The 24,844-nt window shown below is 39.2% G+C and overlaps 1 protein-coding gene across 4 annotated transcripts; it reads right to left on the reverse strand.

Annotated features, from left to right (window-relative positions):
- Nucleotides 1-168: 168 nt before the first annotated feature.
- On the reverse strand, nt 169-24,768 carry LOC140953027 (mediator of RNA polymerase II transcription subunit 16-like). 4 transcript variants are annotated; one of them, XM_073402500.1, is made up of 24 exons: nt 24,639-24,768; nt 23,351-23,482; nt 22,939-22,998; nt 21,672-21,780; nt 21,099-21,194; nt 20,319-20,477; nt 18,385-18,484; nt 16,987-17,031; nt 16,428-16,511; nt 14,941-15,006; nt 14,123-14,197; nt 13,346-13,473; nt 12,471-12,640; nt 11,712-11,773; nt 10,646-10,798; nt 9,724-9,846; nt 8,494-8,727; nt 7,636-7,713; nt 4,713-4,813; nt 3,835-3,949; nt 3,157-3,267; nt 2,884-2,952; nt 2,134-2,341; nt 169-403 (listed from the first exon to the last, which is right to left on the reverse strand). In XM_073402500.1, the coding sequence occupies exons 1-24, from the start codon at nt 24,686-24,688 to the stop codon at nt 247-249; spliced, it is 2,685 nt and encodes an 894-aa protein (XP_073258601.1). In that variant the 5' UTR covers nt 24,689-24,768; the 3' UTR covers nt 169-246. The 4 variants fall into 4 exon arrangements, with proteins under 4 accessions (XP_073258601.1, XP_073258603.1, XP_073258602.1 ...); XM_073402502.1 differs by lacking the exon at nt 20,319-20,477; XM_073402501.1 differs by lacking the exon at nt 16,987-17,031 and having other exon boundaries at nt 170-403.
- Nucleotides 24,769-24,844: the final 76 nt, after the last annotated feature.

Consider the following 24,844-nt stretch of genomic DNA (forward strand, 5'->3'; position numbering starts at 1 on the left):
GCATTTTATTCAAAGGCTGGTATTAAGCTTGCATTTTGCTCTGGATGAATTCTAAAAATCCGAGACCACTCAAATAGTTATCAAGTAGTAGCTTCCTAAAGTACTATTTCTTATACTGTACAAGGTGGTTCTAAGTTTTAAGTTAACTAGGGATGAAATCCCACTTTTCACTTCTCAAGTGAAAGCTCCTGTTTAAGCTCTAGTCATGGTAGTTGCCGTTTCCCTTTCACCCTACAAGTCCTGAGACTACTCTGTAACAGTGCTATGGGTAACCGTCTGCAGTTCTTTAAAGGGTAATCTTTTCCAACTGCCTCCGCACACGCATGCTCTGACCCATCTCTGCTCCCAGACCTTGGATGCAGCATGGTCACTGACACCATCCACAAGGGCTACACAGTTGCACCTGTTAACAGACAACACGTGATAAACTCGTGCAACCGAAATCCCACCCTCGACAGTTTAGGCCACACCTGTCCGGATATTTTTGAAAACGGAGCTTGTCCACAAAAACGGCGTTTTCGGGCACCAAACTCGTAAGTTTTCGAAAACTGTCCCCACAGTGGAGTTTTTTTTTAAATGGCCGGCTTATCGTTTTGTGTGGACGGACGGAAATGGAGGTGACATAGACCATACAGCACATACCCTGTAACGAGTGCTATTTTATTTCCGTTAGTGTGGACCGGCGAAAACGATTCGAATACGCTACGTGTCGACGCGTATCTTTTGGAAAACGACAAAATGATCTCCGTTTTCAAAAATATCCGAGGCCTGAGACAGAAGGCGAAGGTTAAAGGCGAAGGTCACCTACCCTTGTCCCCAGGCCATCTACTCTTCTACGGGGAGTATGAGGCAACGAGGGAACAAGGTTGAACATAACCCTCTACCGCAGTACCGTAAGTATCCGACTCCTGAGAGTTTAAGAGAAACGCCTGGCAAGTAAATCGTCTAATGCAGAATTTTCAACAGTCACAGGGACGAGAGCTATTCTTCGTCCATCGCATCCACAAAACTGACATGAATTTTACGACAGATCAGTGAAATACATGTAAAGCCTTTCAAAGTGACGCTGAAATTCTCCTTGGAGACGCAGTGAATATAAACTAACTAGTTATTTTCGAAAGCAGAAGATGTGGAACTTCGACTTGTTTGGAAGCACTCCATAGCGAGCTCTCCGACTTTTCACTTCACGCGAGCTGTAGAATAATGATGACGTCACATTCGAAGTGATAATATGAGATAAAGCGAGATGCATCATGGGATACTATCCGATCGTCGTCTGGAGAAACACTAAGATGACAAAAGCGAACTGTTGGTTTTTGCTGTAAGTGTAAAACAAAACGAGAGACAAGACCATGAACATTTTCCCCTTCAAGAGATTAAGAGGAAACAGTGCTTCCTTCTGTGCGAAGACGAACATGGATATCGTAATTTAACAAAATTAAAATGAAACGCGCTACGCGATTTAACCCATAACCTACGGCGATGCAATTTGACACACATATTTGATAAACCAACTTGTAGAAATGCCAAAGAGCAGGTCCTTTTAAGAAAAACTTTTAAAAGGGCGCCATTAAATGACTCAGGACTTTCGTTTGTTTGTTTGCGGTTTTGTGCGTTTGATGATGGAACACTAACAAGGCTATACCTAATCACAACTTTGAGCCGGCTTTACTGATGTGAACGCAAACATTCGCAGTTATAGTAAATTCACGGAAGAGAGAGTCGCTGTAAGTCCAGTTAACTTTTAGTCTGCATGCATTTTCGATGCATTGGTCTCCTGTTTACGTTCCTTATCGTCGATCGAGACGCAAGCTTACTTTAACAACTTTCTGGGCAGCTCTTTACAATACCCGCAATATTTAAAATTGTTTCGCCCGAAAGTCCATTTGTTCGACGTCGTTTGCCCTGAAATTAAGTCGATTCGCCCCGATGACATACACACTTTACAGCACGGTGGACATAGCTAACAGAGATCATATTTTAGTTAAGCTTGAATTGGTCGAAAGGTCCAGCGATCTAAAACATTAGCGACAAAGATAATCATATCTGAGATAGTAAACTCAAGTCTTCTGACATGCGTACTTCAGCTATCACAATGATCGCTAAAGTTCCAACGACTGAGCCACAACATACCTAGTACACTGTTTTAGCTTAGTCTCTGGTGATTTATCCAAAAAGATCCTCCTCACAACATCTATTGTATGTGAGCCATCAGCAGCTATCGGGAAAATGGCGGAGGCAAATGGGTGGAAGATCTGATTAGATGTGCACCACACTGGCTGGGTACCAAACTGATACAGCGCAGGTTTGATTTGTCCACTTACTGCTTTACCAGACACACCTGAAATCAAATTGAACACTCAGATGATAGCATCCTTCTATATGAACTGTCACAGAATGATCTCAAAAGACGTTACTTTAATTCTCAAATATCAATTTTCCTTTTTTAACATACTAAGGAAAAGTACTGGAATAAACTGGAAGGAAATGTTGGATTCGATGCAACAGATAAAAGGATTAGGACTTCTTTTCAACAAATCAATGAAAACAAGAGACAAGTTTTCACTCTGAAACATAGAGGTCGAGCGGTTGTAAATACAGTTATATCTTTTTAACAGTATACCAATTTTTTTTTCAGCTAGACTTGCAAGCAAACTCTCTATTGCTGGCGGCTCTTTATTGTGTTGTTTTGCCTCTTCATACTTTATTATAACAGAAATATTTTCTATTCGGCTGAGCGCAGCAATAGATAATAGAACATATCTTTTTGACAGTATACCAGTTTTGCTGTTTGCTACGAATCATGAGTGTTGTTGTTGCTATTATTATTATTGCTATTATTGTTATTGTTATTATGATGTACTTCTTTTTAAAAGGTATTACCTCTATTCAAATTTGGTATTTGCATATTCTGAAGAAACGGTGAGTTCGGGATAAGAGGAGCAGCTTCAGCTATAAAAGACAAATGGAGACAAAAGTGAATAAATGACACAGTTGTATGGACAACGGCAACAATAAAAACAACTCAATTCTGTAAGTGTAACGTACAGACGATGACTTTTAATTATAAGTATGCCTATGGAACACAGCGGAATTCTCGTAGTCTGACACAGTTAAAATCATCTTCACCACAAGTTTAGGCGACTGACAACATACCTGCCAACCTGTCCTCAACAACAGTATCTTGTTCATCTGTGCTTGCTTGTCTGCTCAGAAGCCAGATTTTTGTGAAGATCTTGAATAGCAACACCAGGGACTCGTTCTTGTCTGAAACATGGTATATAAAGGACATAAGCATTTGGCAATCACTAGTATGAAAACACCAAGGACGTTAGTTCTTGCCATGCTTATGTGGCAGTTTTGACCAGTGTGAAAGGTTTAAGCACAAAAACAAGGTCGACAAGCAATCATGTACTACTGTGACAGACTTAAGCAAGAGCTCTTTTCCAAAGTAAACACCCTTATAACGTGTCAGTCAAAAATAAAGAAAAAGAGCGCCGAGCGAAAGCGTGAACATATACGCCCACGTTAAGTTTCTTATATTGTACTTGCGTCATTTTGTCTTTTATTGTCTGCTTGAACCAGCATTCAGCTTAAGTCGCCAAACAAAACAAGACCCATTACCTAGTTAAATTTAGGCTGCTCGCAGCTTCTCCCCTCTATCTCTCAAAGGCAACCTAAAGAAACGCCGTTCCTTCCTATCTCCTAACAAACGCGTCTAGTTTGCGTTTTCGTGCTGAGGAAGGTCTAAGTTAAATTGAGCAACGGCAAAATAAAAACTTAATTAAAACAAAGAACAAACAGACAAGTAGACAGACCGAAAACAAAACTTACCTGCTGATGGAGTGATTGTAGGTAGTATATTTGGAGTACTTTGACCCCAAATACGAATGAGAATCAGCATTTCACGTAATGTGCTCAAAGTGCTTGTGTCACGAACCAGGCTAACCTAAAACGGACACAAACCACATTGCGAAGTAAACCAAGTGAAAGAAGCGTTGACACCAGATATCATCAGTATTAACTGAATTGCCCGTGCACAGAGTACTCGCCGCAAATCGGATTAATCAGACATATCAAGTAAGCGCCTTGAAATATCTTTATGTGGCAAATTTGTCTTGCCACATAAAGTCGACACCAAACTACCAAAAACAGTTTCAATTTTTTTTCAACATGCATCCATGCCATTACTGTCGATTTTTGGTGTAATTGAAAGTAACTTAATAGTACCTTCCATAAGTAGCTTTTCAACTAGACCTGCAAGCAATTTTCTCTAAATCCAACCCACTAAATTCAACCCCGGTCATACGAACACTTTTTATGCCCCCGGTGTCCGTATCAACTGGGTTTGACTGCATCTCTATTATGTCTTCCGTGACGCCTAATCGCAGGTTAACGCCGGTCCACCCCGTACATCAAACCCCATTACAGAATACTGCCATATCGAGAAAGGTTGTCAGAAAAAGTGCGCGCGACAATCCCGAAAGGTAATGTGGGTAGTTTTGAGTTCACTGTTCTTCAAAGAAACTTGAAAGAATGGCACGAGAGGCCATGGACATATGTTTGCGAGTGCTAAAGGAATGTAACAAAAGTAGGCTCGACAGCTACAGTGTCGGAAAGTGTGTTGGTCATATCCCATATTACCTTTCGGGATTGTCGCGTGCACATTTTTTCCGACGACCTTTCTCGAAATATCTTGTCACTCTACTCACCCCTGCGGATTCCTTGTTATGATGGTTTGTAAATGTAACGACCACAAACATGGCAAGGTCAGTGAGCCATTGTATGAGAGGGAACATGGACAACACAGTTGCTTAAAGAACAAAATTCAGTAAGACGTTTGAGTGTTTATGCCACTCTATTTTCTCAACGCAATGCAAGTTACGACAGTAAAGTGAGAAACGACGAGCTAAAATACGACTGAGAAAACTGAGAGATGGCTGTCCATTAACCCTCTAAGCCCTAATATCCACATACAAATTCTCCTAACTGATCTCTATACATTTCTATATAGAAAAGTTGAGAGAGTTTGATAAAAGATCAAAGCATTGTTAATTCTCACAACCTATTTTCTTGATTGGGTATTGATATTGTTAAGGAGAAAATTGATGTTTGTCACTCTCGGGACTTAAAGGGTTCTAAGACTTCGCCAAAAATTATTGGTTACTTCTATTATTGTTACAAAGTGCAGATTGAAAATCTGCTACCGCAAAAAATTTAGGCTTCTGGGAAACTGCCCACCTACCCCTCCCCTAAGCCATCATTTTGACCTAAGTGAGAAGTACGTGTTATTAGGGAGCTTAAGCAACAGCGTTTTTGAGCGACGGACGTCAACCGGAAGTGGACTTTTTATTTCACTGGGCACTGGTTTGTGTGAAACACTCGGGTAAATCGTCTTTTTAAGAGAAAAGAAACTTAGCAATACAGATTTGTTAGCGTCAAGGCATATAAAAAGGAAGAAAGGCTTACTTCCGGTTGACGTGCGTCGCTCAAAAACGTCTTTTCTTAAGGTGACTCGACCCAGTTTTTTTGGGGGGTACCATCCTACTTTGAAGCTCTCTGGTATCCCCACCTTTACTTTTATCGTAAGTCTAACACATAGAATGGATAACATATAGATCAATCTACAATATAACATAAAATTTTTGGCGATCGGAGTAAATGTCACGTGGTTATAATGCCACGCCCCTATGAGGTCTGAGTCGAAAATCTGCTGTTGCCAGCATTTTTTCGTGAAAATCTCTCGGCTACATATAGTGCGCATTAGTGCCTTGCGCTGAACAGAGTTTCACCAAAATCGCAAAGACCCAATTCGAGAAATTCAGCGGTTTCCAAATTTAGGTCATAATTTATGCGAAAATGATAAGCAAACTTTACACGGATTATATCTAATAAACTATGAGATTCATCTCTGTATTTTGGGCATCCTTATAACAGATGGGTCCTTGCAAGTCAGCAAAACAATTTAGCGCCTTGTAAAAGCGCGCGATTTCGAGCAAAGCAAACATATAGAAATTATAGTTTTCGCTATTTGTTGACGTTTGTCAGAGTTTAAGAGTCAATCTCACGAAAAAAGCATTTTCTTAAAAATTCGTAGTTTTTTTTCCTTCAAATTTTTTCAGGGCCACAATTGATAAACTAACAACCCGGACTCTGAATTTCATGGTCATTGAAAAACTGTGACATTATCTTCTATAAGCCCAAACTTGAGTAAACATTGAAGATTTTTAGCGTTTTGGCTGAGTTTGTGCTTTGGGAGTTGTCTATTGTTTCTAGTCTGTGATTATACAGCATTCTTGTTCAGCACGCGTGCAATGACCGCGCTTGGCTGACTTCCGAATATGATAATTTTGGTACAGTGAGACAGGCCATCGCGTGATGCATAGAGGTTTAACTCACAATTTTTAATCAATTCTCGTGCTTCTTGTGCCTTTGCAAAAAAATCAAGAAGTGCTACACACTAAATCTACTTACTATTAAAAAAATATAATTTTTTCATAGGTTTAATGCAAGTGACAGTGCCAGTGACGGGAATCCCTTCTATTTTCTTATACTAAATTATCATATCTCGGTGAGCATTCGGAAGTCAGCCAAGCGTGGTCATTGCACGCGTGCTGAACAAGAATGCTGTATAATCACAGACTAGAAACAATAGACAACTCCCAAAGCACAAACTCAGCCAAAACGCTTAAAATCTTCAATGTTTACTCAAGTTTGGGCTTATAGAAGATAATGTCACAGTTTTTCAATGACCATGAAATTCAGAGTCCGGGTAGTTAGTTTATCAATTGTGGCCCTGAAAAAATTTGAAGGGAAAAAAACTACGAATTTTTAAGAAAATGCTTTTTTCGTGAGATTGACTCTTAAACTCTGACAAACGTCAACAAATAGCGAAAACTATAATTTCTATATGTTTGCTTTGCTCGAAATCGCGCGCCTTACAAGGCCCTAAATTGTTTTGCTGACTTGCAAGGACCCATCTGTTATAAGGATGCCCAAAATACAGAGATGAATCTCATAGTTTATTAGATATAATCCGTGTAAAGTTTGCTTATCATTTTCGCATAAATTATGACCTAAATTTGGAAACCGCTGAATTTCTCGAATTGAGTCTTTGCGATTTTGGTGAAACTCTGTTCAGCGCAAGGCACTAATGCGCACTATGTGTAGCCGAGAGATTTTCACGAAAAAATGCTGGCAACAGCAGATTTTCGACTCAGACCTTAAAGGGGCGTGGCATTATAACCACGTGACATTCACTCTGATCGCCAAAAATTTTATGTTATATTGTAGATTGATCTATATGTTATCCATTCTATGTGTTATACTTACGATAAAAGTAAAGGTGGGGATACCAGAGAGCTTCAAAGTAGAATGGTACCCCCTAAAAAAAACTGGGTCGAGTCACCTTAAGCTCGCTAATGTCATCTTAGGGGAGGGGTAGGTGGGCAGTTTCCCAGCAGGTAATATGAGAAGGGGATGCCCATATCACCTCTCAAAATGTTTCGCCGAATCTTACTATATCAGGAAATCAACAGGTCGGTACTCAATTCTAAACAACAGACCCCTACTTTACATATTATTTTCCCAACCATACTGAAGAGTATTTTAATTTACTTAGTCTCTGTGGCTTACTGTTTTCTAGAGCTAATTCCCGTGTATCCAAAACTTGAATGACCTTGTCTACTTCCACATCCTGATTCGCTGACATCTCTTTAAAAAATTGAACAAAGAAAAGATTAACTTTAACTTAGGGAGCAAGCAAGAATGGCGCAGTGGTGAGATCATGAACTCGCCTAACACCACGGTGGCCCGGGTTAAAATCCATACCAGCCATATCTGGTTTGACTTCGTTGTTGGTTCTCTACTTCGCTCCTAGAACTTTTTCTCCGGGTGCTGGAGTGTTCCTATCTCCTAAAAACCCAACATTTTCAAATTTCAATTCGACCAGGAATGATATGACGAAGAACCACTACGTGGATGTGCTACCTCTAAATCGTTATTTATTTAATTATTTATTAAACTAATTAAATTCGGGTTGATTAAGACAAGTCCTGTGCATGCCGGTGCTAGCTTTCACCAGAAAACGAGAAAGGTATTAAATCGCAAATCAAATTCATCTAGCAGAAAGTAAGTACGTCACTCCTTTTCTAAGTGTGGATCAGGAGTGTTGGGCCTACTTTTACTGTATGGTCAGATGTGAATTTGGGGGACAGAGATGTCGTGTCTGAGCCCCTGTGAAAAACGTTGTCAAAGTTTATGTTGTCAATTTTCATTCTTGGGAGGTTGCAAGTAAGTCTACATCTCTTAAAAATCCAAATAGCCTGTTCCAGGCACTCCGATAGTGGGGGCCTTTTCACGATTTCTGACTTCAGTATCTTGGAACCTGAAACAGGCTACAATCCAGACAGCCACTCAGCCATTCAAACAGCACTTGCCTTTAGAGAGCCGGGAAGTCACGTCATTCAATATGTCAGCAAAAGAAAAACTTACTAGCAAACTGGTCAGCGGCGCCGTGCGATGATCTAAGCAGGGACCTAAAGGTCGTTGCTATGGCAATAAGAAGCTGTCGAACATAACAGTCAACCGCCTGTCCTGCACCGTCTTTCATACACCTGTGGAGACTGGCCTTGATGGCTCTGAACCGGGAACAATGAATCTGCTGTTGAGCGATTTCCTGGATGCTGAATTCATCTGTTAGTTGTCTTGAAACCGCATCTAGTGTTTCTAAGTAATGCAACAACAGATTGCGTGACGTGAATAAAAGAATAAATCATAAACCGTAAACCGCCGCCGCTTATCAGCGGCTTATAAAGGGTTTTAGAAGGGCTTATAAACGGAGAGGGTATTTCCGGTCGTCGCTTCTCTCCCTCCGAAAATTATTCTTCGGAGGGAGAGAACCGACGACCGGAAATACGTCTTCGGTCGCAGCCTATCCTCCTCTTTCTAACGCCAATATTAACGCGCGGACCCCGAGGGTTGTGAAATTATTTTACAGAAAGTACTATTGGAAAGTGAAACACTGACAAGATTTTCAAAGTTTCATGATTTTTTGCGTTTTTCTCTGGCTTGCCTCACTGAAACAAGCTGGTTTGTAAATGATTCGGGTTTGAAAAGATTTGTTTCCCATACTACAGACAAAGTGTAGCTGCAAGCAAGCAACCATACAGAAATGAATCTCAATCTCGATGTCGAATTAAAAGAGAGAGAGATTGAGATTGATTTTCAATTTTAGACACATCGTAGAGTCAGTTATATGTTCAGTTACCCGGACTGCGGTATCAAGTGATTTTCGCATAAATTCTTTGCGCTTTGAGGGCCTGTTTGTATGGAGGTGGGGCACCCATGTAAACAGGCCCTAAAACTTCTAACAGTGAGGTATGGAGCACTTAAAAGCGTAAAGGTGCGATTTGGCCACACAAAAGAGAAACAGTAGAGAGATTCGGCTGTTGTTAGTGTTACCCGCGTACTCCACGATGAAGAGTTCTGCTGCGCGCTCATGGTAACCAATGATATGGTGGGGGCCCACTGGGCTGCCGACTGCGGGTGGGAGTTTTTAAGACAGGGCTGTATAGTCACTTCCACCGTTATGAATAAAAATAGGCCAGTTGGGGATATAAAAGGCCCACAAACTTTCTTCGACTGTAAGTTAATGTCACGAGATCAATAGCCATTTCTCCCGATGTCTGCTTTATTCAAGAAAGCGATAACAAAATCTGTAACCTGTTGGTGTTCCAAGGTGTGCCGCCATAAGTACATCCCACCACTCCCATCCCGTCAGAAGACAGTATTGCAGCAAGTCTGTCAGGCTGCGCTTGAGTCGCATCCCACCGTGAAATTCACTGTCTGTTGACAAATGTGATCACAGTTATTAAAAAATGACAGCCCGCGCGTGAAGTAGGCGCTAGGAAGTAATATGCGGGAAAGAACGGGCCGCGCGGCGACATGTATGTGCCCTCACCCACCTGGTTGTTTCTTGCACCCATTACTTCCAAGCGCCTGCTAGGCTAACGCTCTGAAGCAGGAACGTTACATGTAGATTTGGCTGATGTATGTCTTATCCAGGCAAAATCGGCGCGTCAGACGCTTCCTTGAACTCCGCAACGGAAGTATTCGAGGATTACTACATCCTCACACCCATTATAAAATACCATTGTCTCTTACAAAAAAAATCAATAATTAATTAATTAATTGAGTTATATGAAATAAAATGAAAAGATCATATGCGCCTTTTGATGTGCAGAAAATCAATCACATAGTGAAAATATTATTAAAACGTTAAAAAGCACGAAATTGCAACAAGTTATGCAGTAGGTGAACAATGCTTTCTTCTTACGTGTTCGTGTTCTGTTGCTCACTCTTATGGCATATTTGATTGGTCGCATCAATTCTAGAACAGGAATATACTTCGATCTAGATTTTTCTACGCCGGTTAGTATCTCTCCACAATTAATTGGGGATATGGACTAACAAACATGCCTCCAATCAGGTCTCCTCAGTACCATCAACGTCCTTTAAATTCTCGAATCTGTGAAGTTCAAAATGATTGCAGCAATGTACCTAACTAAACAACCTCCCTTCCCCCTCCAGGATCATCAGATAGAGATCACTACAATTTACTGAGACTCAATTAATTAACACTTACCTTTGCCTGCCAGGTGATGCAGTTTGAACATGCGCACATCTCCGGTCATGGTAATTCCCATAAGGCAGCAACAACAAGGGGAATAACAGATGGCACCGAGGCATCCTGAGCTGTAGCTTGGTCCTAACGTGCGTGCTTTCTTGGCTGGGATACCTGTGGAAGTTTTAATTAGTTATTGATGGTTTGCAGCATGAAATATAGTAAATAAACCGCCTATTAAGAAATTCCTATCGGTAGAAGAAGGTGACTGAGTGAAATGGTAGCGAACAGCTGAACAGATTGAGGCTCCGTCCACACGTATCCGATATTTTTGAATCCGCAACTTTCTTTCTGGATTCAAAAATTTCCACGTCCACACGTATCCTTATTCAAATCGAATTCGCTCGTCCAGGGGTATCCGACAGTAAATCCGACAGGTATTCGGATTCACTCTTGTACCCAGAATGCCTTTGGAAAAATTGGCAACGGAGCATACATCTTGCCCTTCCTTGAGAGAACCTGGGAACAAGGTTGCCATCTCGAATACAGTATTCACGGTAAAGAACTGGCCCAGTTGTTCGAAGGCCGATTAGCGCTAACCCAGGGTTAAATTTTAACCCGGGTTTCTTTTTCTTTATTCAAAAGCATTTTCCCGGATGATTTTCTCGATTCTTTTTGTAGCATCAAATCATCAAGTTGTAGACAAAAATAAAACCGAATTTACTTTTTAAGCTTTCATCTCTGAATTGAAATTTTGCACTAACCCTAGGTTAACCCTGCTTTGAACAAACCGGCCCTGAGCTCAATCCTAATTGATGCGTCACTAAATAAAAAAAATATCCGGATTTAGCGTCCATATGATTCCGGATTCATAGTGTATTCCAAAATTTCCACTCTGGAGAGGAGATAAAAAAAAGTTGCGGATTCGTATGCGGGATTCACCGAATACGTGTGGATGGAAGCAGTATCCGGAAAGAAACAGTTGCGGATTCAAAAATATCGCTCGGGACCTGAAAGCGTTCCACGCAGTGGGTGCTTATAGATTTACATAGGATCTGTACCTATATATGTAGGACCATATACCTACCCAAGTCAGCGTCAGAACTTTGAGGTTTTGTGCGAAATGAACCAATCAGTTTCAGGCCAACACTGAAAGGTAGAAAGAATAAACAGTTTAGTAACAAACTCTCTTTCCCTCATCCGTGTGATGAGCAGGAACGTCAAGTGTGATCGTTTTACAGGCTGGTTGCTTTGTACTTTAAAAAAAGAAAGGCAAAATGAAATGTTAAGTGATAGACAGATTAACAGCTTTTTAACGGTGATGGGTTTTTTAAGGCTTAAATTAACAAAATCTAATGCCTTTGCAGTTATATATTATTCACCTTCACTGAAGGTAAGATTGCAGTAACGCTCTTACACTATCTCAGACTAATTCAGCCTAAGGAAAGTACATGTAAAGTTAGCAAATGAATTGTGATAAAAGCTATCTAAGGCAGCGTTCGACCGGTGTCACTCTGGAATGATAAAATGGAGGGCTCCAGCTCATTTATCAGGGCCCTAGAGCCACTTGGCTTTTATGCATGCATTAACCTGATTACTATATGGCAATCAGGATTGCAGATACTTTAAAATTTAATTCTGCCTGATGACTGACGCGCTTGAACAAGCGTTCATTTTATTCACTACACAGCACAACCAGTCAGATATTGCGATTAAAGTGTTCTCTTAAACCAGGGGATGATTAGAAAAAACGTTTTTGACTATTCCAGTGACTAAAGTGTACGACTTAAAATCTTATCTTATACCTAGTGCAGTGACTGACTGTAAAATTAAAATAAAACACTACCTGGTCAGCATTTGAAGCTTATCATCGTCATATTGAACCAGCAAGATTGATGCAGGGTATGTTAAGACGTTACTGATGGGTGAGAAATCTATTTTAGGCGTTGGTAGCCGCGGGAGGCACAGTGATACGATATTGGCAGGATCTTTATGCGTGTTAATGATGGTCCATTCCTGGAATGAGACACGGTACAAATACAGAAAGATCATGAGAATTATATTATTACATAACATAAGGCTGCGTGCAAACGGACGCAACATTGTTAATCAACAACTCCCAGGACTGTTGGATGTTACATCTTGCGTCCGTTTGCACACCCTGTTGCATGTTGTTGAATGTTGTTGCGTGTTGTTGCGCAAAATTTCTTTTGTTCCGTGATCGCCAAAGGAGAGCAACAATGTTGGATCCGTTTGCACAGCTCTTCCAACATTGTTGGAACCACGCACGCTCATTACGCATGGTTTACAAAGACTTATGGGTTGTATCATTCCACGATGCACTGCAGGTACCAACATTGTTGGGAGTTGTTGCATCCGTGTGCAGACCACTGCCAACACACACGCAACATGCGTCCGTTTGCACGCAGCCAAATGTTACAAAATAAATTCTTTCGAAATTCAAACACCCTTTTGCGCAGGGTGTGATGGGAGGGAGGAATAGGAAGGCGATTGGGGACAAGTCACTGAAGTTAACATGACGATCATTTATTATAACATATTCTCTGAACAACTTCTTCCCAAGGATGCATGGGCGGAAGAACACGTTTTCTTCTCTGGAGTAAGACATGCAGCCGAGAGCAAATTTAGTGAGGAAAAAACCTGTCACCCAAACAGCCTCATTGGTCATAAGTAAATATGATTGTTGCTGCATTTACTTACATATACTGGTACACTGTAGTTTGGCATGCTCGGATGTAAATGACCAGCGGTTTTCTGTTGGAATCTCTCATGTATCTGTTTTTCACTTTTCTTCATTTCCCACCGTTTCACGCAACTCCCACTTTTTCCTAATGATGAAAAAACAAATCAAGAAAGAAAAAGTGAGAACGAAGACGACTCCTTTTTTTCAGTTCCCATTGATTTGATTGCGTACAAGCATAATAGCCGCATACATTATGTTTGTATGGCTGCGTACAAGCATAATGCGGCTGGGGCTATTCATCTAGTCCCAGATGCTTGTAAATTGAATAATGCTGTTGATAAATCTCTCTCCAGTGGATAGGACAATTGGTTTTCCTAACTTAATACTTATCCGCTAGAGAGTGATTCATCCGCGCTATGAATTATATGCCCAACCGGTTTATCAAGACTCAATAAAACTTTTGGTGTGTTCAGATTATTTGTTCCTATTGTCACCACAAACCACTGAAAAAGGTCAAGAAAGCTGATACCCCTTCGTAGGCTCTATTCCCGTTACACGTTGGTAATCCCTATAATAAAAGCAAGCTATTACTATGAAGTTATTCGTACCAAAATGACGGGAAGCTAAGGTATCTAAGCTTCAGAATGGCTACGTTTACATTTCAGAAGATTTTAAGGGAACCGCTTTGCCCTTTACACCCAAATGCATTAATTCTAAATAAAAACATTCCGGTTTGTGTCGCGTGTCCAGAGACTTTGAATCGGAAAACCAAAGTGAATGCATATCACACTCACCAAACGTGCAAACTAAGACTCCTTCTCCAGAGTTCTTGGATAAGAACTGGATGTTACTCACACGGTATTCTGCAACTGAAAAAAGAAGGAACTAACTGAGATATCAAATTCTCTTTAAAAAATCACCCATTAACATAGCGAAGCTGACAGAAGATGACAAAACCAAAAACAGCTAAAAGTAGGCAAATATAGTTATCCGAAAACGTGTACACTGACTCATTACTGTGATGCCTACTACATCTCCCATAGGACAACGTTACTCACTTAAAATGTTTGCATCAGCTGCATGAAACCCTCGTTGAAAGTTGGACCAGAAAGTTGTCCGGTTGAAAAAAAAGAACTTTAAATTCGAGGACGATGACAACCGCCAGGAAGAAGTTTGACTTAAAGTGTTTTTTCGTGTATTCTCAAAAAAATAGACATCCCAGGGACAGTCATTTTACTTTTGTTCTCAAGAAAACTGAGCACGGTTATTTTTATTGGAGGAGGTTAAGACCTCCCATGAATGCATAATGATAAAACTTGTAACGTTTGATAACTCATTTTTCCGCCACTGCAACCCGTGGTAGAAAGACGACGGATAACGCGTTTTCCCGCCAAAATGGCGCAGGTTGACACGCGTGCTCTGCTAAAAATCTAGACCTCGTAGAGTGTTCCTCGTTTTAGAATGTAAAGTTTTCCGATAAATAAGTAAATACATAACGACTTTTACTAGGACTAGAATTGCAGGTCAGAAAACGAAACCCCATTCAAGTGGAATTTAAAACAAAACGGTAAAGAAATTTTAACTGTCTTCTAAAGGAAAATAAATTACTTACAGTCTTGCTCACTGTGAGAATGAGGAAACAAACAGGGAAGAGGATCAGAGGTGATCTGACAGCCGTCTGAAAAAAAACAACATTGTGAACTACGAACAGTCTTCACTATGTAGATTTATGATGAACAGTTTATAGACTTTGGCTTATAGAATTTGGCTTATGTTGAACTTTTCCACTTGTCATCCTGATTACTAGGCAGAGAGCGCGAACCCTGGCTGAGGGGGTCGTTCGCCAGGAAAATTTGGCTGTGAATTCAGGTTCGAATGAGTGGCCTGCCTCCACCCGTTCAGCAGTCTAGAGAACCATTGTTCCGTTCGTTTCTAAGGTCAATTAATAGATCACCTAGGGCTGACTTCACTATGTAGATTTGCTCCAGGAAAATACTCTGCATACCACGCTTTATCAACCTCTACTACTTTTTACTACTGTAAATCCTCTATTCAGCCCCCCTCTCCCCCTCTCTGATAAGCCCCCCTTTTTTTCAGGGGAAGAAAGTTATTAAGTCCCCCTCTCTTTAAGTCCACCTCCCTTCCGTCCTTATTCTTCACAACCAAATTATTAAAAGCTAGAATGACCCGGTATGGTTTATTCATGTCCTGTAAGTTTGGATTTGTTTTGATCTTCGGCTGCAATACTCCCAACGTCATGTTCGTCATGCTTTTCCACTTTGAACCCTAGTTCTTTACGCAGAATTGATACCATCTTCCGGTTGCTTTAAAATCAGTAGAGCGCCCCGTATTGATAAGTGTACTTTAATTTGCTGATACGGGGCGCTCTACTGCTCTTTCAACCAACGAAATCCCCTCTCAAATAAACCCCCCTCTCTATTAAGCCCCTTCCCCCTTCAACGTGCTTGAAATAAAAAAGCCTTCCCGAAGGATACTTGATAGGGAATTTACGGTATTCGATTCCAAGTCTCACAGCCCACCTAGATTAGTTTTAGCTATTTTGTGGGCTAGTGATGTTTCGTGCAATTAATTTTTATTTGTGAATCGAAACTTAAAACTTGAACTACAAAAGGATTTCTTGTTTGCTGCCCTTCCCTCATCCTTTTAAAAAAAATACTACCATCTGACTGTTCTTTAATTACGGGGTGCTTGCAAGCTTTTGACTGAGGGGATTAGAACTAACCTTATCAAGAGGGGGCAACACTTGACTTTTTCAAGAACTGATAAGCATCTGGCCCTTTAAAAGCTCCCAGCTAACTGGAGACACTTTGAAGATCGAATTTCAATTTGGACATGTTGGTTTTGAGGAGTGACAAAAACTGGAGTTCTCGTGGAAATGTCTTCTTGGAGCAGAGAAAGGGGGAGCAAGCAGGGTAGGGGTAGAAAAGGGTCACACCCTTTTTCCTTATCATAAACCTGCACCTCTTGATTTGCAGGGTACTATACAGTGTGGCTTTAACGAAGTTTGAGACCTCTCCTCCTTACTTAATACTTGATATGGTGTTGATATAACGGTTTATTTTAGTAACTTTTAAATACCTGGACCACCAGATAAAGAAACTCTGTAGAACTGTACCGCACTGCATAATTCACCGTCGTTTGCAACCACAATCACTTTGCCCTCTAAAAGAAGATTTTTACCAAAAAAGTCACTTTAACATTCTTTAAATTAAGTATATGCTAGCAAAGTCTCCTTTTCCACTACACATTTTTGGACAAGAAAAGGGTTAATAAAATTAAAGCCAGAAAATTAACGGAAAAGAAATACAGTAAGACGACAAATTTGATTCTGATTCTGGCCTCCTCACTATCATCTTAGTATAGATTAGAGCAGAAAAGTTCTAACTCAGATAAAATTACTTTGGGGTTCATTGCTTAACTGTTTGATCATGAAAATAAGTTTTTAAAATCACCCAAGGCAACAAAACATGTATGTTACACTCTATTGCCAAGGTTATATCAGAGCTCCAAAAAAAGCTTAAAATCCAGCTTGTCCTTTACACAAGCATCTCTCACATTTTTGCTTTGCCATGGAGGGTCACTGCATACTTGCCTTACACATAAGTGTACCTAATGATTTAGTTACCAGATGACTTGCCTGGGGCCATTTTCTTGAAAGGCCAAGTAACTTTTTGGGCCCAAACTGAAAGGCAAATTTTAAAACCAAAACTTGTTTATTAGTAGCACGGTTCCTAGCTCAGAAACTGGTCAATTTTGCTTCATTATTTGATAATTTCATTGTATCATTTTCAAAATTATTGAAAGTTTGATTTTGAACGCAAACACCCCAAAATTGAAACAGTTTTTAGGGCCCGAAAAGTTACTAGCAAGAAACTGGCGCCTGGACCCTTGTCTGTTGGACAAGTGAGGTTAGAAATAATTATTATGCCCAAAATGACAATCTACTGGTCCAGGACAAGGGAACAGGACTTTCTTGAAGCCCTGAGTGTCCTGAAAAATAGTCAATGTACAGTGTATACAGTACTAATGCAGCATACAGGTAATCATGTGGCTTAGGGTAAAGACTTAAAACAGAAATCCATCAGGAAATTGAGGAATTTTAATTATTAGTGGACAAAAACCTTGTACCAGAACAATTTAAACAACACTGCATTCTTTTAATAACACCAACGACTACTTCTCATGGGAGCCCAAAAATGTCAAATTTCACAAGAATTGTGAAAACATAGGTAAAATTCTAAAAATGTCATGTGTAAGATGTCATTTTGTGAAATTTGGCATTCATTTTCTCGGGCTCTCATAAGAAATTTTCTTTGGTGTTATTACATCTATAGCCCTTGAAAAGTGCAAAAAAGAATGCAATAATTTTAAATTATTCTGGTACAAGGTTTTTGTCCACTGAAAATTGAACTTACTCAATTTCCTGATGAACTCTGTCTTAATATCACTCAGACTGCTAACATCTGGCATTAAAGAGTTTGAATGGGCTGGAAGCAAAGCATCAGTTATTATGACTGATGCTAAGATTTATGCGACTGAACCCTGCAGTGTGTACATTAAATAAAGTATAATTATGATAAAGGGGTATAGGAGATAAAAGCTAAACAAATTAAAGTGGTAACCAGTGTCTGATCTAGAGCATGCCATTGCGGATTGCCACCGTTTGAGCAAAGATGTCTCCATCAAAAATCTGTTCTGGGTCATTTTGACGCACTTCAAATTGTCTTTCAAGAGAAAAAGACACAAGAAAATGTAATTTCTCCTTGTGCAAAGTCGTTTTCAAACAATATTTTGGTGTAAATTTTAGAAGATTAAAAGTAAAGCAAGAACCAAAATTCAGAGAATATGACATTTGTTGGTAACATATTCACCCAGTACATAAAAATAAAAAAAATAAGTGACCTCCCCAAAAACAAAATGTTCCACTGAATATTGTTGACTGGAACACATTGGCCCCCTAGATGGAAATCCTAGATCAGACACTGGGTAACTGGAGGATCTAGAGGAACATTTCAGGTCAGGATCTTTAACTTACTGTTGGTAAATGCAAGGTCAGCTACAGCAACTCGTGCCCGCACCTGTGCCAAGCACTTTCTTGTGATTTGTACCTCAGGTTTTGTGGTTGTAACACAAATCTGAAAAATCATAAAGTTAGCAGAGCTTTAGTTTTCTGCTCTTTTTTTTTTTTTTGCTTTGTGTACAATATACATGACTAAAACTGCTGACAAGCTGTTAATTTTCACCAAAAGAATTGGAAACCAACCTTAGTTGTCATCTTGCAAACAAAGTTTTGAACTACTTTTGTATTTTCTTTTGACTTCAATTCAAGCCTTTTTTTTATCACAGCTGGAGATTTGAGCGCATTTTTTGATAGTTGAAGCCTACAGGTGTTCCAATTTTTCATCTCTATTTTGTCCTTAATTTAGTGGTTTTCACAGGGCAAGAAAAAACCCAGGCTTGATTGCCTGTGGCAAGTAAATTTTGATCATGGGCAAGTAAAAATTGAAGTTTGGAGGCCCAGTGGGCAAGAGAAATATTATTAACATCAGTGGTCCAGTGAGTCTGTCTGAAAGTGTCAGTGTTGGTAACTGATAATTATTTTCCAGACAGAAATTATTTCAAAACTGAAGACTGCAAGATGAGTGACACAATTAGTTGATAGCAAGAAATAATCAATTTAAAATCCAAGTGCACATATGCTTGCTTGTGCTACTCCTGCCGTCACCATATTGGTCAAACCCAGTAGTTAATTGTTATAATATCAAAGGTGACGAATTACTCCTTAATTTTGGTGCGAAATTTCAGCGTTAATTTGTAATTTCACATGTGAAATTACTAAATCGCCATGGCAACCTGCCGTAGGTCTCCGTTTCAAGATGGCAACGAGGTTTTAAAATGTCATGAATGAAGATGTCAGGGCATAAAAGATGCTTTAGATGACCTGAACACACGAAAGAGCACATCAAGAAGGATTCTTAGAGGTATGTTGTCGAAAAATTCTAAAAACTTAAGCCAAATTTCTGCTCTAAACGTTTGAGAGAGTGGAGTTCACGATAGATCGATACGATCGAGGACAAACAAGTAAAAAATCCTCGATTGCTAAGGTAATTCGTCACCCATGATATTAATAGGTAATCAAATGGTATACTCGTGAAATTAGGGAATAATTTCACTTGTGTTTTGTCCAAATCCTAATAATTACCCGAGCCTAAAGGCTCGGGAAATTAGAAGGATTTGGACAAAACGCGCATGAAATTATTCCCTAATTTCACTTGTCACCATTTGATTACACATACTAATCTATAACTTAAAATAATTATGTACAGTACGTTACTTTAGATGATAAGGCATTTTGTTCCCTTCAGGCAAGTTATATTTAGGTGCGGACAAGTGGAAAATGAAATTTACTTGCTCACAGGGCAAGTGGATTTCAATTTTTTTTTCCTGCCTTGTTTCAGAAGGCCCTAGTGCCCCTTCCTTCCTCAAAATAGAATTGTCTTTCCCTCATTTTTTACAGTCAAAAGAGGTCAAGCGTAGCCCCCCAAGATTCTATTAATGAATTGATTATTTGAAAAATGAATCTGTTAATTGTTCACGTAACTGGTGTCAAATTCAAATCGGAATTACTGCATGAGTAATAAGCAGTGAATAATTTATGAGAGCTTGTTTGTATTTGGTCAGACTGAAAATCTTTGAATGAATTACAATTCTTAGAAGACATTTACATCAAATTCAGGGAAACTGATAGAAATTTCGTAAATGAATCGCGTGTGAATTCACGGCTCATTACGCATGCAAGAATGTAGAGATGAATCTGAAATCTACAATTGCTAACAGACTCAACTTTCAAATAATAAATTCATTAATGGAATTTTGTGGGGTACGCTTGACCTGGCTTGACTGTAATAACTAAAAACAAAATAAAACAAAAAATGATGAGGGCGGGGCAAGAATCAAGAGACAACTTACTAGACCAGTTTCACTGATTGCCACCCAACCGTCCCGGGCTCTCATGCCTCCTATCTCCACTAATGGGGGTTTGCTTTTGTTGGTTATGAAGCGATCGCTGAGCTTCTTAGGAACAGGTGCAGTAAAATGAGAATCATCACCAAACAAGCTGAACAGATTCTGTTGGTAAGTAATGCAGCATCAAAACTCAAGTCATTATCACCAAATCAAGATAGAGTAGTACAACTCAGTAAAACTTTTTCTTTAACTCTTTAAAAAAATAATGTCAACATTAAATTATGTAAAAAAAAAAATACATGGCCATTGTTTGAACTTTAGAACAGTGTTATTAAGTGGCTGTTCACTACTGCACTGCCACTGAACACTTTTGCTAGACTGAGGTGTGTGGTGTTTGTTAACGTATTAAAGCAGTTTTATTGAAGAAGTTACATAAATGCTTTACGCACTATAGCAATGCAGGTAAAATCCATTCTCGGGTGAAACCAGAATTTATCCAGGGTTAATGAAACCCTTGTACAAAGCTTAAGGTATCATCCAGGTTACCCATTCATTAAATCAAAATAATTTACTTGCAATTTTTAGATGATTAGAAAGAGCTCATTGAGAACTTTTTTTAAAAAAAATTATTGCTGCAGAGAATTATGGAGCACACAAGATTCTTCAATGCCTATTACTTTCATTGATTGTTGACAAATTCTGCCACACATGTCACAACACCAGTCAAATGAAAATCGTGCAAGCCAGCTCATTTTATCTTCTTTATAAAATATCACACTGTACCTTGACACCAGTGTCTATCCATGACAAAGCCACTAATCTTTCTCCTTCACCCACATCAACTGTACACACAGACTCCCAGTCGTTAACCATGTGGTCCTGTTAAAATTATATTATGAGGCAACAACAGGAATTTGCTTTTCAGTATGTCAATTTAAAACTCTTAATTCAGGATTTTTAAAGAGTCTGTCAGCAGACTTTTTGTTGTGGCCCTGTTGAAGCATATTAAAACAAGTGACAAAAAAGTAAAAAAACAACCATAAAATTAAAGTATAACTTAAAATAATAGATGCATGTATGTGTGACAGTCCTTTGTAAGGCTGAGCTCTAGGAAAACCTGAAGGGAGCCTACACATAAAGTGCTCAGAATCTGTAAAATGCAGGTGCCCAGTATTAGATTTCTATGAAAAAAATAAATTTCTTAGTTTCACAAGAGCAAAAGTATAAAGGCACCAAGGAACAACCATGGGCAACAGCGTTTCTAGTCTGTTAGACCAAAATGGTGGCCTAGTCACACATACATCCTTTCTAAAAAGAAACATTATTTGCAGGCCTGCTTACAACATTATTTTTTACCTTCATAACCCACAGTTTGCACACACCAACAAGGTCGGCAGAAAGAAGTCTTGAACCAGTGCCATCCCATGTCAGACTTTGAATTAATTCCTTGTGACCAGAACTAAAACTTGAGTTTCACAAAAATGATACAGTATTAAAACAGCGTTCTATAGCATACACTTGGTTAATACTTCGTAGAACAAGTATTAATTTTGAAATAAGATGTTGGGACAGGTCTCAGTTTTCCTATTTTTTCTCTTCAAAGACCCTGTAAGCTCCATCACTTTCACTTATCAGCGTGCAAAGAAAATCATTTTTACAGCTTGCCCTTCGGGCAAGCTGAAGCTAGCAGTTACTAGCCCAAACGTCATTTCCGCTAGCCCCAAAAGCTTTTTGGCGAGCAGAATTGATTTCACAGTTCTTCTATTATTCGAATTCCTCAAAAATCATCACTTGCCCGTCGGGCAAGTTAAAAACAGAATTAACTAGCCCGATAACAAAATCTACCAGCCCCGGGCTGTTGGACACTACTTTCTTTGCACGCTGCTTATGCACAGTTGTAGTAATGAATACGATGTACAAAATTTAGTTTCATCATCCACAGGTACCCACTATTGTGAGCAATTTTTTTGATTCAGAGTCATCAGTGGTTAACAAGGCAAAATTATATTGAAAGTTAGTCCAAGACCAGCAACTGAAACATGTAATATTTTGCTAGCCTAAAATTTCTCAGGACAGGTTACCAAATCTAGGGCAATTCACAAAAAGGTCAAGGAATATGGCTTCACCTACATTATGTTGTAGGTGAGATCTGTTCTCAGTTTAAGCCAGAATTTCCATTGTACCCCACAAATGATTAGAGCCAGGCAACAAAGGACATTCCAAATCAGACCAGGTTGAAATTATTATACTTATCTACATGACCTTAAACTGAGAATGGATTTTACATACAAAATACAATGTATTCACTGTAAAGGTTTAAGGATATGTAACAAGGATACCAAGAAGCTCATTTGTCACCACCCCTCACAACTAAAAAGCAAAAGTCATACACTGATTTGGTCATAAGATTAATGTAGCCATGATCTTCAAGCAAAAGGACTTGAGCATGTGTGAAAAATTAATACGAGAAATGGTACTGGGAACCCTGCAAAAGTGTGGAATGGTACAGGCAAAGGACGAATAAAAGAAGAATCCATGTTTTGGTGCATGCTATTGTGATATGGACAAATTTCACTCATATTGACCAGCAATAAGGTAAGACACACAGCATAAACATAATTACCTGCAAACATCCCATGGTGTATCCGGATCAAAGATGTGTATGCCATTTGTTATTTGTGATCTAGAACATTTTACAAAGGATAACTACACTTACAAAAAACAGGTTATTACGATGAAGGGGGAAAGCAAAAACAAATTAAGAAGAATGGTGAAAATGTTAGGAGAGTGATGGTAACCTTTAACAATTAATTTTTGGTTATAAGTGATGTATGTGCAAGAAAACATTTTTCAACACATTCTACTTTTTGAATTTAGAATAAGCTTAATACTAGTTTGCATTATATTATTGACCTAAAGAAGTTAAGTTACTGTCAAAACAAGGTTGGTTTTAAACACACAAGACAACATACTTCAATAATAATTATCATATATACTAGTATTATCTAAATTAGGTCTATGAAAAGTGTCTTCACCTTGAATTTTGGTCATTTGAAGAGCATGCATTGCTCGCTTCAGTAGTACTACGTGTAAGTTTTCTGTACCCAGTACTGAATGCTATTAGATTTCTGCAGGACCAAGCAGCCACAACTTTTCCACAAAGATTGCTACAGAACATTCAGAAGAATGATGCTTAGACATTTGTTTTGTATCAATAAAAATGTATATCAGCTACTTCATAAACAGGGTAGGTAAAGGTAGTCTAATTTACAGGCTGATGAAAAGTATAGACTACACCTGTAATATTTTTTGCCAATTGAGGTAATAATAATATTTAAGAAAGATTTTTTAAAACCTTGTTGCTACTGTTGATTGTTTTACTTTAAACCAGCTCCCTTAACAGGGCTCAAAGTTTATTTTTGGCTTCAGGAGAACATGTGCTAGCAGGTGTAAATTTCTCGGCCCACTGCCAAAACTTTTAGGTGCTCAGCTAAAAAATGTGAGGATCACAGCTTAGAAAATGAAGTCACTAAAAAAAATTTGGAAGCTTCAGGCTCTGTATTAGCCTGCGAAAGCAGCCATTGCTCCTCGCTCCTCACCACTAGTTCTATAAAAGTAATCTTTTACAATGTATTAGCAGGGGCATTGCCAGCCTTTCGACTAGTTGTAAGGCTTAAACTGACCTCACCAACTCTTTGAGCTCTTAAGCTTTTTAGCTCACCCCAACAATGGATAATTTATTAAAAGCAGTAGAGTGATCAAACCAAGGTGCATTGCGCCTAATAAAATTTTGGGTGACATAACTTAAAAAAATATTTTGGGCGACATAACGCTGGTTTCAGGAGACATAACTTCAGGTGAGATGACTTTCGGGTAACTTGACCAGTTACCTTATCCCATGTCCACATTGTGGGTGACTTATGCACTTGCGGATCAGAAGCATCAATCACACTCACATAGGACAAGTTCTCAAGTCTGACTCACAATTCGGAAATCTTCGTTCATTAAAGTGAAAAACTGAATTCATTATTCACTCAAAAACGTCCAGTAAACAGTGCAGTTACAAACGTACTGCTGCTGTTCAGTCCTTTATTACAACATACTAAAAGGTCATAACATTTAGCAATCTTCAGAAATCACCAGAACACCTAAAATAAATATAATTATTGCAATGATAATGACAAACCCAAGCATTTTTTCTTGTTGAGCTTTCTTCAGCAGCTGTACATGTTATTTTGGAGAAAGACAAAAACAATGCAAGAGTAACGCAAGAGAACCAAGACTCGCATGTGGTATAATCCAAGTACTTAAGATTCCTTTTACCTCTTTAAAGGCTTTTCTGTTGACCACAGTACGTTATAGATCAAATCCATGCCTCATCCCTCAAAACCCTTCCTGTTCCGCCATATTGAAAATGAACAACCGCTGGCTGGTGGCTAGTGATTGTTGAGGGACCGGAAGTCAGCTGGTACATTGATTGACAGACCGGAAGTTACAAGGCTCAGAACAATAGACACGAGCAAAAATGC

This window comes from Porites lutea, chromosome 11 (genome assembly GCF_958299795.1).
Source record: "Porites lutea chromosome 11, jaPorLute2.1, whole genome shotgun sequence".
NCBI classification, from domain to species: domain Eukaryota; kingdom Metazoa; phylum Cnidaria; class Anthozoa; order Scleractinia; family Poritidae; genus Porites; species Porites lutea.

Coding starts and splice junctions, on each gene's coding strand:
- LOC140953027 (XM_073402500.1), bottom strand. CDS start 24,688: ATGGATTTGATCTATAACGTACTGTGGTCAACAGAAAAGCCTTTAAAG. Junction 17,032..18,384: donor TGACCTTGCATTTACCAACA/GTAAGTTAAAGA, acceptor TTTGCCTTTCAG/TTTGGGCCCAAAAAGTTACT. Junction 2,342..2,883: donor AATACCAAATTTGAATAGAG/GTAATACCTTTT, acceptor ATTTGATTTCAG/GTGTGTCTGGTAAAGCAGTA.